Source organism: Podarcis muralis, chromosome 13, assembly GCF_964188315.1.
Source record: "Podarcis muralis chromosome 13, rPodMur119.hap1.1, whole genome shotgun sequence".
In the NCBI taxonomy this organism is placed as follows: domain Eukaryota; kingdom Metazoa; phylum Chordata; class Lepidosauria; order Squamata; family Lacertidae; genus Podarcis; species Podarcis muralis.
In genome coordinates, this window is record NC_135667.1 from 17,060,120 (window position 1) to 17,075,975 (window position 15,856).

Here is a 15,856-nt window from a genome sequence, read left to right on the forward strand (position 1 = left end):
TGAAGCCTTCTGACGTATAACTTAAAACCAGTCAAGCTGTCTGGCAGAGCAGAAATCTAGGCTGGAATTTCAGAATTCTAGCTTGCTTAAATATGTCATGGAAGAAAACAGACGTACACTATGTTATGACCTTAAAAATGTTTAATTATAAGACAGGCAGGATACAGACAAGTTTACCCTTCCCAACATGGACAGTAATAAAGAAACAGGGAAAGCCATGAAATCTAGCAGGGGAAACAGAATACCTAGAAGACATGAATTCCAGGGTTTGTGGGAGGAGCAAGAGTTAGAGCATAGGTGGCTGAGAGCCAGGATAGCCAGAGGGTGGCCCATAGACGCGAGGTGGAGGTGGGTAGGGTGCGAAGCTGAATTTGAAAGGGGGAAAGGAAGAGGTATCTGGAGGTTCTGTTCCCCCAAGGAAAGGAATAATATCCAGCCCATTCCAACTCGCCGGGAGCATAGGTCTGAAATCAGATTGCTCGGGAGGTGACTTGGTAGTTGGGGATGATGGAGGAGCTGCCATTTCTTGACTTGGGCTGTGGGGGAAAGATGAGGGGTAAGTCAAACACTGATAAAAGTGCAGGTGGCCCCCCCTTGAGTGGCTTGACATGACCAACCTTCCAACTGTGTGTATCTGCCCAACGACGCCTCCCCACAGACAGCTATAGTTTTTCTGTATGCTACTGGTTCTAGCTTCCCCATAGATAATGCTACAGCCCTGAATATCTTTTCTGCATCCTCGTCTTGCATATTCTTCCTGTTAAATGTCATTGTGCAGGACGTTGGCCACAGTAATCAGTACGTGGTTAATTCTGGTTCTGCCACAGAATGGCCTTGGTAAGGGCCAAACACCTTTCTCAGTTAGCGATTTCTGCACTGGGTTGGGTTCAAGAGTAAGATTGGGTGATGAAGGATGCTTAACATTCAAATCTTGTGAATAATCAGAGTCTCCGCCATTGCATGCAGCTGGTGACAATTTGTGGCTGCTCTCTGTTACGGATCAAGCACTAGCATAAGAAAGTGGTGTTTCCTCACTAAAGGCTGCAGGTTATCTATTTGTGTAGGTTTTTAAGAGATTGCTCCAGTGGCTTTTTTCATCATGGGCATAACACTTGCTTTGTAACTTGCTTTACAACTGTATCTTCCAGTAAGTTAAATGTTGGTTAGCAGCTACTCTGGTATGTCAGGCAGACTTCTACTTTTAAAAGTTTTCAACTAGCACACGTACATTTATTTGTTCAACACACCAAAAAAAAAGGGGGGGGGAGTGGGGAACATCACAGCTGGTAGCCAACTGCTAACTAGAGAGGGCAACACCTATTTTCAGACTAAAAAGCAAAGTGAACATACAAATATGCTAAAGACATTTCCCTCCCCCCAGAAGCCTCTTGGCACTTGTAATGCCCTGGAGCCAAGGTGGCCATGATAGTGCCCTGCTGATATTACTGAACTCCCATCTCCCATCAGCCCCAGTCAGCATGGCCAATGGTCAGTGAGGAGGGAAGTTGTAGACCATAGCATATGGAGGGCACCATGTTGGCTAATGTTTAGAGTACAGTGGTACCTCAGGTTACAGACGCTTCAGGTTACAGACTCGGCTAACCCAGAAATAGTACCTTGGGTTAAGAACTTTGCTTCAGGATGAGAACAGAAATCACATGGTGGTGGCGCGGCGGCAGCGGGAGGCCCCACTAGCTAAAGTGGTACCTCAGGTTAAGAACAGTTTCAGGTTAAGAACGGACCTCCGGAATGAATTAAGTTCTTAACTTGAGGTACCACTGTACAGCGCAGTCTTTGCCAGGTGCAGCTGCAGCAATTCTCAAAGTAAAATTTGGACAATGGGCACATAGAATCATAGAAGTGTTGAGTTGGAAGGGACCATGAGGGCCCTCTGCAATTCAGGAATCTTTTGTGCAACATGGGGCTGAAACCCACAACCCTGAGAATAAGAGTCTTGTGCTCTACTGACTTGTTTTCAGTGCCACGATGTAGCTGTAGATAATTCCAGTTACAGTGGTACCTTGGTTCTCGAACTTACTCCGTTCCAGAAGTCCGTTCGTGCCATAAAAAGGAAAAAGTGCCCATTGCCAAGTGGTGGTTTGTTTGTTTTTTGTTTCCTCTGGCAAAAATTCTTCAACATATTAGGCGTGGCAAGAAATCAGAGCACTTCAAATTATTGCCTGGGTATCTTAAATGCTGTGTGGGTGCTTTCAAATCAGCCCTACCCCTCTAAAAACATTTATACCTCTTTATACCCTAGGACAGGGTTTATTCAATTGCAAAGGAAACCTGAACACCAGGGGTGATTCAGATCACCCAGGGATGCTCCACGCTTATTTTACAAAGGCAGAAGTTTGGCAACACAGCTCCAGAACTCGGGGAATGTGACATGGCTGGCTCACCTGCCGTAGGGTGAGGGTGCCCCCCGCAAGCCATGGAAGGCGGCTGGGTGCTGCACATAAGCCTCTGCTCCGTTGGGATTGATCCCTGCAGGGGGGTAGAAGGAGCAAGAAGGGTGTGGAAGCGCAGGTGGTGGCTGTTGCTCCAGAGGTGTCTCCTCTGTCAAGGTGGAGTCGCAGGGGCCTTTCTTGCTCTCTAGGCGGAGGCGAAGTGCAGGTAGGGAAGGAAAAGCAGGCAGAAGGTTATATAATGGGAAAGGGGAATAATAAAACAGGATTCGTATGGATTTAGAAAGCACATAAATGTGGCATAGGAGGGAGTGAACCTCTAGGGACATATACAACTTTAAAAAATAAAATCTAAAATAACAGGTTCTCTGGAATGTCTGAAATAAAGAGGGAATTCATTATAGTACCTGGGGTTGTGACCTTTTCAGGTATGGGCCCACTAGCAAGTTTGTGCTATCAGGGCAGAGCAGGGTGAGATTGTAATTGTGGGGAAAGACAATTCAGAGGAGGCAAAAATATGAAACAACAGGTATAATTTAATGAGTTATAGGACTTGGGTTGAGGGAAGTGATGGGATGTTGTGGCGGGGGTCGCAAAAGTCAAGCAGTGAAAGGAAGCAAAAGGTGGCAATTTTATGTGACATTGTAAGACATGGATATACATAGGGCAGTGAGTAGCTACGGAGTTAAGGATGGTGAGGAGGCCCACAGAGTATCCACTTAAATGATCCTCACTTTGTTTAATGATGTCTGGAGAGAAATGTTGTGTTTTGCTTTTAAATCGGTGGAAGGAGACAGAGACCATACAATGTCTTATGAAGCTAAGCGACAGAATAAGGTATGTTTGTTTCGCTTACCATTTCCCCCCATGTTGGCTTCACATTCATTTGCCTTCATTTTCCTCTTGATTCGGGCCTCGCGCTCCCTAAATTTTGTAAGGAGGACCATAATAAGATGTGGAAAAGCAATGGTAGAAGCCAGGGGCAGACTTTAATAATATGGTGCCCTGAGCAAGGACAAAATCCCCCGCCCCCTTCTAATATTTCTTATTTTCTCAATAATTCATTTTGGTATGGTTACTTTTTTAATGGATGGTCTCAGTAGATACCCGTATAAATTTAGCAGCAGCAGTTGTTATGAGCCCATTCATCTTGGCGCCTTGTGATTCTCCAGCCCAGTGAACTACAGTATTTCTCCAGTGAGGACAAGCCCATCTCGTTATGGTCTAGGCCCCCCCCCCCCCGGTCAGTGGGAATCACTGCTGCCAGCTAATATGAGGGCTGAAATAGCTCCTCTCTATGGCATTGACATCTTTCCTGATCGGGTCAGTTCACCTTTTGCTGTTCATGCCGTTCTCCCGGAAGCCCTTTGCGAAAGGGTTGCTTTCTATCTTCATCTGAGTGATCTGGGAGGGGAGGAAACAGGAAAATGTTAGGTAGGCAATTGAAAGGGTATGATTAGATGTATATGCACATATACAGTATTTTTATGTTTTATGAGATTTGGTTTAGCGTACGAGCACAGATATATGATCAATCTTTCCACCTTTGTAATATGTTTTCAAAAATGATAGAATACTGGCATATGCTGACAGCATATTCAAGTTTCAGAACCTAGGGCAAGACTTTTGCTTTTGCATGGGCTTCTGTAATAGAGAAGGAGACAGTCAACAAAGGCAGCTCTCCTAAACACCTCTCTTTCTACTCTTGCTGGTACTAGTACTTACCTAGATGTGAGCTGATTGCCGTGTTACTGTTTTTTCCATGTTTGGGGCTGTATATATATATACAGTGCTTTTTTTCTGGGGGTACGCATACTCCTAAACATTTTGTGAATCTAAGTTTGGCCTCACTGAGGGGCAGTATTTCAATATGAGTAGGAAAACGAGAGTACCCCTAAACATTTTTTAAGCGCGCGCGCGCTCTCTCTCTCTCTCTATATATATATATCTATATCATCTGTCTGTCTATCTGAACTGTTCGAAGTGGGTATGCGTGCAAAATAGCTTTTAACCAATCTGGTGCTCTCCAGAAGTATTGGGCTCCAACTCCCATCAGCCCAGGCCGGCACATAATGGGAGGAATGAGACAGAAGAACTATTTTAAGACCGGAGGAGGGATATATAGTGCAATAGCTATTGTAGACCCTGTGTGAGAGTAGAGGAATTGCACTGAATAATAGTTTTGTTAAGGGATATTAAGGTCCAAGGAAATGGTTAAATAACAGAGAAGCTGAATTTGTGTGTGTGTGTGGGGGGGGTATATTTTAGGGCAGAAACTTACAAAGGAATATCGCAAAACATGGAAAGGCTCCCAATGAAAAGTATAGTCTCTGACTGAGTAGAGGGAAGGATATTTTGGGTGAGAGGTTTGAAGAGCTATTCAAAAGTGGAAAGAAACAGAGGAATGGAGTAATAAATAAGGACGCATAGGGGAGATACAAAATGATGAGGGCTGCACGGGCCTAAGCAGAGGTGGAAGGGCACCATTCAGCATGAGGTGAAAGGTTGTGGAGTGAAGGGATATGGCCAGGAGGAGAAAGGAGCTGAGGTGATTTAGAGGTGGAAGAATCCTGAGGAGAAGCCATTGTGTTCTGGCATCAAGAGATGTGGGTGGGCAAGTGAAGAAGGGAGGCCTCAGGCCTGAGTTTTATGGAGGTGGACAAGTAGGGGAACAGAGCTTCATAGGAAGGCGGAGGGCGTCAACAATCCCAGATTTCATGGAGGTAAGTGAAATGTAAGGTTTGCCCCATGTCACAGAGATGGGGGAAAAAGTGTGTGGGGGGGATATACTTTTGCAGCACTATTTAAAAGGAAAAGTGTCACGTGAGGGGGCCAAGGGATATGGCCAGAGAAAAGGAAAACAGGCCATTTTAGCGATGTAGAAATGCTCAGGGAAGGGCAGCAGAGTTCCAAAATGTGCAGTGTTGGAATGGTTTTTAGTTTGCTGTGATTTTTCCTGCTGTATTGATAGTGAGTCGCATGGGATTAAATTGAAAGCGAAGTCACTTAGGACCCCTTGCGCCTGCCCCTCTGGAGATGGGGTTTGGTTGCTACTTAGAAGTGAGGGGGGAATACTGTGTGTGTGTGTGTGTGTGTGTGTGTGTGTGTGTGTGTGTAAAACCCTTGTGAAAACAGAGGCATCTTCTTGCCACACTTCCACAAAATAGCGGTGGTGGTTCAGGAATATGTTGCTGATTTAATATTTGTGCCAATTCCAGAGTATCTCTAAGGAAACGAGTATTGGAAGGCTGCCGTTTCTGGAGCTTGGTGAAAAGAACGGGCACAAAAAATAATATGGAGCGGGGTGTTGGTCGCACAGAAAGCCAAACTAACTTTCTGGGGAGGGTCTCCCGTGCTATTTCTCTAAAATGAAGCTGTCTCTCACATTTGTGCTTCTATTCTAAACACATTTCCTCTGAAGTCCTTTGGAATTTGACGGAGTTGATGTTCGCCTGAGAATTCTCAGGACTGCTGCCTTATTTTAATGGCAAGGTTATGATTTGATTATCATTTGCTGATGAAAAAAAAGTGCCTTTCCTTCAGGGATAAGCAATGAGGGCGGGCAGTGGGGGGGATGGATAAATCATTTGTCCAAGGGGACACATCCCTACTTCCTGCCACCAATGGGGAAGGGCCTTTTAGAAGCAAATATTAAATTTATAACAGCGGCCTTGTTTCTCACCTGTGGGTTCTGGTAGGCCGTGACAGTCAGAAACTGGGTCTCGGGAAAGGTGAAGGAAGCGCAGCCACTGCCTGCCCCACGGCGTCCTCCGGCTCCAACCACATGTATCCTCGGCTGGTAACGGTGCATGGAGTGAACAATCAGCTGAGAAGGGGGTGCAAGAGCCAGAGGTGAGTCATATTATCTGTTTACTTGTCCAAACAGTTTTCCCTACCATATTTCATGTTTAATGCAAAAAGATATTTTAGCTCCCGTTGTAGTCAGGGGCAGTGTAAATTCTGTGAATCTGCCCAAAGCACAGGCTTTTTTATGTGAACTTGCAGGATTCACTCGCTTGAGAATCTCTGTTTTATCGTACATTAAGAAGAAGAGCAAGATTCTAGTCCTCATGGCTACATAATGAGGCTTCAGTCCCTGGTGAAATCACATGGACTGAGTAGACTTCTAATTATCCAAATATGGGGCTTCAGGGAGCTGCAAAGTTACTTGCCCTTTCTCATGAATGATGGGAGCAAAATACCGTAAATTATGCACAGAATCATAGAATTGTAGAGTTGGAAGGGACCCCGAGGGTCATCTAGTCTGCCCCCCTGCCATTCTAGAATCTCAACTACAGCATACGTGAGAGAGAAAGCAATATATCTATGTGTGTTTAGTTTATATAATTTGCAGACAATGTAGAATTACAGAATGCTGGAGGTGATTTTATTTTAAGCACAAATTGTACAAAACCCTGGGTAGGCCTCTTTGCTATATAACCCATAGCCATAATCCGTTATTGTTATCAATCTGAACCGCCCAATATCTGTTAGTGCCAGTCTTTTAACCCATTTTCCCTTGAGGCGCTCAGAGCATTCCCTACAGCTACATTCCTTTCCACTAAATATCCTATGGTTCCATATAGCCTCATGCCCAAAGTGCCCTTTCCCCCTGGCCATACATGTCCATGGGGATCCAGTGTGTTGTTGGTGAGCTTGAGCCGGTGGAAGGATACAGGTTGGCGCATCCAGTGGGCGCCTGATGCAGGCGAGTCGGGGTGGATGTAGACCCTGTCTGGCGGGGGCAGCTCAGCCTTGCCACTGGCGTCCCACCGCTTGCCATGCCATTTGTACCGGGAGCTGCCCACCGGGACCACATCCACTAGCAGCAGGTACTTGGCTTCAGGATCCAGTCCTGTTACTGAAACTTTCAGCTGTGGAAACATCCGCCTGCAAAGTTGATTAAAAATGTGGGTTAGAATATTTTAATTGGACAGGTTGTGGGGGCGGGAGAGGTTTCATCAGTGAGACATAACAAAGGGCGGGGGGGGGGGGGAGAATAGGACCACCACTTACTCCTGCTGCCGCCGCCACCCTCAGCAGTACAAATTGGCACAAATTATTTATTTTTTTCATTTTTGATGCTGACAAATTCAGAAAAATAAAAGAGCAGGGTGAGTGATCCTGTCATACTGGACATCTATGCACAGGGAAAAGTCAAGAAGATTAACAGTTCCTGATGATATACATCCGATCTCAGTACTAAGCTCCATACAACACAGTGGAAACTCCCTAAAATTGTTCCAGTGTGCATATATATGCCTCTGACATGAAGGTTCCATTAGTTGCAGATAGTTGTATTCTGTGTGTGTGTCTAAGTCTAAGTGTCTAATCTTTCCAAAGTCATCTCAGATCATCATCACATCATGTGGCATTGAATCTCATGGATTAATTCTGAGAAATGTGAATAAGTTATTTCGTCTTTTGTGTGCTTTGAATGTACTGTCAATCATTTCATTTTGATGACACTTCCTCCCAGGATCTAGTATGGAACTTATAGGAGGGATGAAGGAAATAGAGAGCTATGTTTATCAGCCTCTACTCTTCCTTGATTCTGAGTTTCTTGAGCAGTAATTTCTAAGGAGAAAGGAGATATGCACTGGCTCTGATTACTCAGGACTGGGGAAGATGCAATCTGCATTGGTTCAGAAGCATTGGTTTTGCATGTGGCTGGGGAATCTCTAGCACTGGGACAGGGTTCTGGAGCTCACGGTCCACTTTTTTCTCTTTTACCTCCTGCTTGGCATCTCACCTGCCTGCCTTGGTGATGATCATCTCTGTACCAATCCCACTGAAACGCTTCCAAAGTTCTCCATTCTCCAGGCTCATCCGTACTCCCGGGGGTAGGCGTGTAGTTGGTGGGGGGCCGGATGGCAGAGGCTGGCCTGACCCATAAGGGAGGCCAGGAGCAGAGGGCAGGAGGCGCCCTGGGGGTTCCAACGCAGGGAAGAAGCTATCCAGCTTAGGGGCAGCATCAAGGTCTGACGGCAGGGAAGAGAAGAGAAGGGAACAAGTCAGAAAAGAGGGCTGATGGAGCTGAGGGATATTGGTTGAGCTGGGGGGGGGGGCGGGAAAGACAGGGGCTTGCAGGCAAGACTGAGGGGCTTCATCCCAGGAATTTGTCACCCTCCTGCTGGTTTCCGCCTGTTTGCTCCCCCCTCTCATCTCTCCCGACCAGTTGGTCTTGGGTGCTAAAAGTCCAGCTGATGTGGGGAGCAGGAAGCAAGCAATGGAATTTATGTGAATTTTGCATTTCTTCTGTCCCAGCCTGCCCTCCCACTGGCCTGTTAAACCCACAACTGCTTTCTTCTTTTCTGGGTACCGCTGAGTCCTACTCATGCCCCTCCTTTGGGTGCCTGCTGTCAGCCTTCCTCTTGTCCCCCCCCCCTTCAGATTCTAAGTCCTACATTTCTCCCAGAGCAAAAAGCAACTCTGGCCTCCAAATCCCTTTGCCCATCCAACCATCTCTGAGAATTCAGCAGTCTTGGTTCCCACCCAGTCCCCATTCTGTTCTATCACACTTCTCTCCTGCCATGCACAGAAGTCCTGGATCGCAGACTTCCCCCTCCCCTTTCTCTAAACCACTCTCCCTCCCAAAGAACCTGGAAGTCCTCCTTATTATAGTTCCATCTGCTCTAATCTCTTAACACATTGCAACTCCAGCCCACCCCCATTCTAAAGAATCCCACAAACTGTGGCTCTCATATGTTTCTGTTCTTTTATCCCACCCTTCTTCCAAGGAGTCTAGGGAAGCACACATGGTCTTCTTCCTCAACAACCATGTAAGGTAGCTTATATTAGAATGAGAAATGGTGACTGGCCCAGCATCAGCCAGCGGCTGAAATGAGGATGCACTTCAGCTCAGTCAACATTTTTGGCACGTGATTGCTCCTCTACTCACCCTTGTTATCATATTTTGGCTTTTCATTTCCCTCCCCCTCCCCCTCTCCCACCACCACCTTCCCCACCACCATATCCCAATTTCTCACCTGGATATCTGAAGGCTTCATATTGAGGTGCCTGACCCTGGGGATACCCAGCCCCGGGAGGTGGGGGAGGTCGCAGAGGATAGGAGCCCCCATACTGTGAGAACATCTCTGTGGGGTGATACATGGGGTGCTGCAGGAAGCCTTGGAGCCAGGACTTGTGGGTTCTCTGGGAAAGGAGTGAGGACCTCGTGGGTTAGGACAGGTGAGACTGGAAGCCAGGGCTCCTGCTTTCTCTGGGGAGGAAGGAAGGTCTAGAGGGTTAGAGGGATGGTGCAAGTCGTAAGGGGACCTCTGGGGGAGTGGGGTGCAGAGTAGGAGCCTGGAAGGAAGGGAGGCTATTCGGCTAGAGCAGGGTTGAGGGGCTGGGAGCCAGCTTTCCCCGGTTCTGTCTCTGGAGGCAAGTCTGGGATGCATCCACCCTGCAGATCCTCTCTTTCCCTGAGGAGCCCCTGGCTGGGGCTGTATTTATGATTCTGCTAAGACCCTTTGAAGTGAGACCCCAAATGGCACATTCACACCTCAAGAGGGGAGGGGTTTGGGGCTTAAGGCAGGGGAACAAGGGAGAGAAGTAGCAGGGACATATATATTCTCTGTCGCAGGGCGTCCCATCCTTACACACCTCCTAGCTATTTCTGTCAACATTGCTCTATTTTATCCCACTTCCTCCTTCCCTGCTATTTCATCTCTGGCCTGTGTGCTGTCATGCAAGTTGTGTGCAGAATCCACTCCCCCCTCCCCATTCCTGTCCAATCCCCTCTTCATCTCTTCTGTCCCAATTTAAGCCCCCCCCCCCATGGCCAGTCCCACCTCAGACTTCATTAAGAACAGTCAGCTGAGTCCCTTTCTGAGCCCACCACTTGATTTCTCCTAATTGCCTAATTAACACCCTTGCTCCAAAGTTTCCTGATTGATCCTGACCTATGGGATCCTTGGTTTACAAGTGGGTGAGGGAGGAGGTGCCATGGTCATTTGTCATCCAGATGTTTTCACAGCTGGACAGGACAGCTGCAAAGGGACTGTCAGATCCTTGGGAGTGCAGAGTAGGTCCTCGAGCGAGTTTATATCCACAGTTGGAGAGCCAGGATACCTTGGTTCTCTGGAAGCTCATTGTGGTACAATATTTTCTAAACTGTTAATTTAATTGGTCGTGGAAACTAGAATGTGATTGCACACTATAATGGTGCAAGTGGAACAGACAGAGGAGTAATTAAGTATTGTGATGTCTCAGGATGTATTATGCCAGGCATGTCCAAAGTCTGTTTCAGGGGCCTAATCCGGCCCACCGGTCGATTTAATCCAGCCCCTGTGGCAGTTTATCTCCTGGGGTAAAATCCTAAAAAAACCCAACAACTTCAATCCTAAAAAAACCTCAACAGCTTTGGGGTAAAATCATAAAAAGGTCAACAACTTTGGTCGGTCCTTTGGTTGGCCCTCAAGGCCCTTCACTTCATCAAATCTGGCCCTCTTTGAAAAAAGTTTGGACACCACTGATTATGCTATTGATGGTAAGACGTATGCACAGCGCTATTCAACAAAAGAGGAGTGTCTGTAATCAACAAGAATGTTCTTTAACAAATCAAAGGTCAAAATTCTGTATCTGTTTGCTTTTATGTGTTTTTGTTCTGTCCTTCCACTAAGGAACTCAGGGCAGTGAATAGGGTTGTTTCCCCATGTTTTCTTCAGAAGAGCCCTGTGAGGTTGGTCAGACCGAGAGGTAATGACTGGCCAAAGGCCACCCAGTGAGCTTCATGACTGAGTTGGGGTTTGAACCTGCATCTCCCCAGCTCTAATGTGACATTCTAGCCCCCACTGTGCCACACCACATCTCCAATTATGCTCCCAGAAATTATGCCATGATAAAAGGGCAGGGAGCTAGCTAAGTCACAGAAATCCTTCTCCTGATTGCTGGAAGTTATTTGGCTTTGCTGCTGACTTTGTAGATTTCGCTGGAAATTATCTCTGTGTTTATGTCTCTGTGGTTCTAAGGGCAGGACACTAGAATTCTTAAAATTTAAGGTGCTGAATTCTGCACCCATATATATATAAATTTATATACCACCCTTTATTTAAAGATCCCAGGGCTGTATACAACTTTAAGAACATAATTTATGCAACATAATAATAAAAACATAATACACAGCGTAATAATAACATAATCATAACAACAGTCGCCCCCACATTTAACAAGCCATAGGTTATTTAACGGTCGAAGGCCTGGGTAAAGAGGAATTCTTTTGCCTGGTGCCTAAAGACACGTAATGATGGCGCCAGATGAACCTTTCTGGAGACAGCATTCCACAAATGGGGAGCCACCACCGAAAAGGCCCTTTCTCATGTTGCCACCCCCCCAACCTCTTGGGGAGGGAGGACATAAAGAAGGGGCTCAGGTGACAAGTGCAGGGTCTGGGTTGGTTTGTATGGGTAGAGGCCGCCCTAAAGGTACTGGGGTCCTGAGCTGTGCAAGGCTTTATAGGTCAGCACCAGCACTTTGTATTGGGCCTGGGAACTAATTGGCAGCCAGCGCAGTCAGGTCAGGATCAGCGTTAATGTGCTCAAACTGTTTTGTTCTTTAGCAAGACTGACGGGGGAAATCCGACACCAGAGTGACCAAGCTTTCCAGAGAGAGTGGAGTAAATTTATTCAATATATAGACAGTTATTGTAAACATGTAAAGACACTAGCAGGACTGAGATAAATCATGCAGTGTTTATTGGAAGAAATTTTCTATTTTGTGCATTAAGTTTAGGATAAGTTAGAATAAATGTAGAATTGAGATGGTATGAATGTGTGAATTTAAGATGTGCTTTATAAAAACCAGATGACGGAATGGAGGGAAGTCAAGTGGCTTGGTGGAGCCAAAAACGTATAAATGGAGATATGACGTTATAATATTGTTAAAAATGGAAAGTTGTGTGTGTGTGTGTGTGTGTGTGTGTGTGTGTGTATCAAACTGTTTTGTTCTGGTGAGCAACCTGGCTGTTGAATTTTGCACCAGCTGAAGTTTCCAAACCGTCTTCAGAGGCAGCCCCACGTATAATGCAGTGCAGTAATCCAGTTTGGAGATTACTGGAGCGTAGGCCACAGAGGTTAGGCTATCCTTGTTCAGAAGGCATTCCATGCCACCTCTGCACAGGGATGTGCCCTACACCTTCTGCTGTAGAGACAGATGCAACATGCTCATTCAGCTTCTCTGCAAACTCATTTCCCTCATTTAGCACACCTTTGACTCCCTTGTTGTCTGAAGGTCCAAATGCCTCCTTGCCAAGTTGCCTGCTTCTGATGCGTTTCAATACCATTTTTAGCCGTTGTTTTTAGTAATGTGCTCCTCGGTTTCTTTTTTTTGCATCCATCATTGTCTGCTTGCTTCTTTTCTTTTTTTTGGCCAGAGTTTTGTGTTCCCTTTTGTTCTCATTTGGACAAGACTTCCATTTTCTGAAGGAAGACCTCTTACTGCAATAGCTTCCTTGACTCTTCTCATGAACTGTGCTGGTGTCCTCTTGGCCCTTGTGGTACTTTTCCTGACCTGTGTGGTACACACTGTAGCCGAACGTCTCTTGCAGTTTTGAACAAACGTCAAGCGTTCTGGAGAGATTTAAACCCCTTAACTTCCTTCCTACCATTCCCCTAATTTCTGGAGACGTTTCCTCTTTTGACGTGAAACATGACTCTGTTGGACTTTCCTGGCTGTTCACTTAAATATAAGTCACGTTTGATAGCATTATCCCTGCCATTTCCAGTTACTTCATAAATAAATAGCTGGATAGCTCAGTTGGTTAGAGCATGGTGCTGATAATGCCAAGGTTGCAGGTTCAAGCCCCGTAAGGCACAGCTGCATTTTCCTGCATTTGCAGGGGGTTGGATTCAGCGGTTCTCAACCTGTGGGTGCCCAGATGTTGTTGGACTACAACTCCCATCATCCCTGAGCTCTGGCCTTGCTAGCTAGGGGTGATGGGAGTTGTAGTTCAACAACATCTGGGGACCCACAGGTTGAGAAAGGCTGGATTAGATGATCCTCAGGGTCGCTTCCAACTCTGCGATTCTATAATCTTGCACTAGGACCTACACTTCATGGCCCACGTAAGATGAAGGCCAGGGTTGCTGCGTCTTTGGTCAGTTCCATGACCAGCTGTTCTAGGGCATAGCCATTGTGTGCATTTGTTTTTACTGAAACACGTGTGCACTTGAAACCACATGAACGTATAAATAACACAGAGGGGCCCAAAGTGGTGTTGGTGTTGTTGTTGTTTTTAAAATTACTTTCTTAACAACCCTGCTTTAAGAATAACTTGCTTGGTATGCCACTGTGTGAGCTTTCGAGTTCTGCCAAGAGATATTGGGGTAGATGCAAAGCACCATGCCCCAGCTTTTTCTAATGGGCAGCAACAGGGCACTACTGTAATGATGCCAATACTGTGTGTGGGATTTGAGCGCCCTCTTCTGCTGCTTTAAGGAAATGCCCAATGAAAATAGAGAATTTGCATCCTCTACCTGCCTAAGCATAGGGGTGCGGGTGGCGCTGTGGGTTAAACCACTGAGCCTAGGACTTGCCAATCAGAAGGTCAGCGGTTCAAATCCCTGCGACGGGGTGAGCTCCCGTTGCTCGGTCCCTGCTCCTACCAACCTAGCAAGTCAAAGTGCAAGTAGATAATTAGGTACCGCTCCGGCGGGAAGGTAAACGGCGTTTCCGTGCGCTGCTCTGGTTTGCCAGAAGTGGCTTAATCATGCTGGCCACATGACCCAGAAGCTGTACGCCGGCTCCCTCAGCCAATAAAGCGAGATGAGCGCCGCAACCCGAGTCGGTCACAACTGGACCTAATGGTCAGGGGTCCCTTTACCTTTACCTTTACCTGCCTAAGCAACCTTCCCTCTCGCTGAATCCCCTTGCCTTGTTGCCCGCTGCCTTTGGCATTCTTGGAGGGTGGGGGTTAAAGGCATGGAGGAATGAGATTGGCTGTGCCCCTTCTTGTGCCCCTTTATATTAAGCGAATGTTAATACACATCACTTGGGAAGACAGGCGAACTAATATCAGTGTACTGGTTGAAGGAAAGATCACCAGTGTTGAAGCAATGATTCTTCAACATCAACTTTGTTGGACTGGTCATATTGTGCGGATTCCTGATGATCGTCTTCCAAAGCAATTACTCTATTCCGAACTTAAAAATGGAAAGCGTAATGCTGGTGGTCAACAAAAGAGGTTTAAAGACTGTCTCAAGGCAAATCTCAAAAAAGTAGTATAAACACTGACAACTGGGAAACACTGGCCTGCGAGTGCTCCAGTTGGAGAACAGCCTTTACCAAAGGTGTCATGGACTTTGAAGACACTCAAACTCAGAACACAAGGGAGAAACATGCTAAGAGGAAAATATCCGTGCTTGAATCCCATCTATAATTCTATCTTTGCCTCACAACCCTGTCGTTCTAGCCATCTGCCTGGGCTGGGATAGCAGTCACACCTGCCCTGTGCCAATGGCAGTTGAATCCAGGAGGGTGATGACAGCAGCCTCTCTATAGATGCACAGTTGTTGGGTGTCGGGGGAAACTGGAAATCTTTTGCTCTCTAAAATGGAACTCCCAGACCTGTGGTGCCAGAAGCTAGCACCCAGGCACAGCTGTGTGCATGATTCATGTATTGCAGTGGGTTGGACTAGATGACCCTCAGTGTCCCTTCCAACTCTGCAGTTCTGTGATTTTATTCAAAGGCTGTATATTGCTGATGAGAGGATGCTGGGAGCAAACCTGGTGCAGCATCATGATAGTCACTGTTGGGAGACAGGACACTGGGCTGAATAGGTTTTGTTCTGGGCCAGTGAGCTGGTTCTTAAGTTTTAAAAACACTTTCATAGAAACTTAAATAAAATAGGGAAGCAATCCTTTTGTCCTCTGAGTTATTGTGGCAAGAGAAAGGTATGATGTGGCAACTAATTCATATTAGGGGGCCAAAAGAACATGCCTCATAGTGTGGCGCAAGTATTTTAACCCAAGTTTGCCATTTGCAAGAACTGCTCCGATAAGAGTTGCATATTGCCAGATACTGTATGTGAGTTAATCCAAAATTGGCGGTCTGTCACTGGGCAGCAGAGGGAGCTATTGAGCAGTGCCGTTTAGGACAAAGGAATTGTGGTTGAAGTGGGTCAGGAGGCGTCTTTGAAGATGCAAGGGCTTATGCATATAATTTGTAGCTTTGGGGGCATGATGGGAAGGAGAAGTTGCTAAATCCTCTTGCTTCATAACCAGAGAAGAGAAGGGGAACTTCGCTAGCTTTTCTCCCTCTCAGTTCCTTCCTGGTCTTCTTATTCTTCAGCTGTTGAATTGTCTGGGACTTGGAAAATCCACCTTCTTTGAAATTATGCTGTAGGTTTGGTTGTTGTCAAGAGATGTGGTGAACGCCATCCTAGTGCAGAAGGAAACCTGCAAAATGAATTGTCTGTGATAGGTGAGCTAGTCTCCCAGATAAAATG

General features: G+C 46.3%; 2 protein-coding genes across 2 annotated transcripts in view; one reads left to right on the top strand and one right to left on the bottom strand.

The window, feature by feature from the left end:
• Positions 1–123: 123 nt before the first annotated feature.
• Positions 124–10,048, bottom strand: TBX6 (T-box transcription factor 6). Its single transcript, XM_028702776.2, has 8 exons — positions 9,398–10,048; positions 8,161–8,389; positions 7,031–7,298; positions 6,091–6,234; positions 3,742–3,812; positions 3,265–3,332; positions 2,403–2,595; positions 124–536 (listed from the first exon to the last, which is right to left on the bottom strand). The coding sequence occupies exons 1-8, from the start codon at positions 9,519–9,521 to the stop codon at positions 287–289; spliced, it is 1,347 nt and encodes a 448-aa protein (XP_028558609.2). The 5' UTR covers positions 9,522–10,048; the 3' UTR covers positions 124–286.
• The window catches only part of CORO1A (coronin 1A), a 79,588-nt gene continuing 69,888 nt past the window's right edge, over positions 6,157–15,856 (top strand). The window contains exon 1 of the mRNA XM_028702775.2: positions 6,157–6,260. The gene's annotated coding sequence lies outside the window, so the exon portion shown is untranslated. The remainder of the gene's footprint in view (positions 6,261–15,856) is intronic.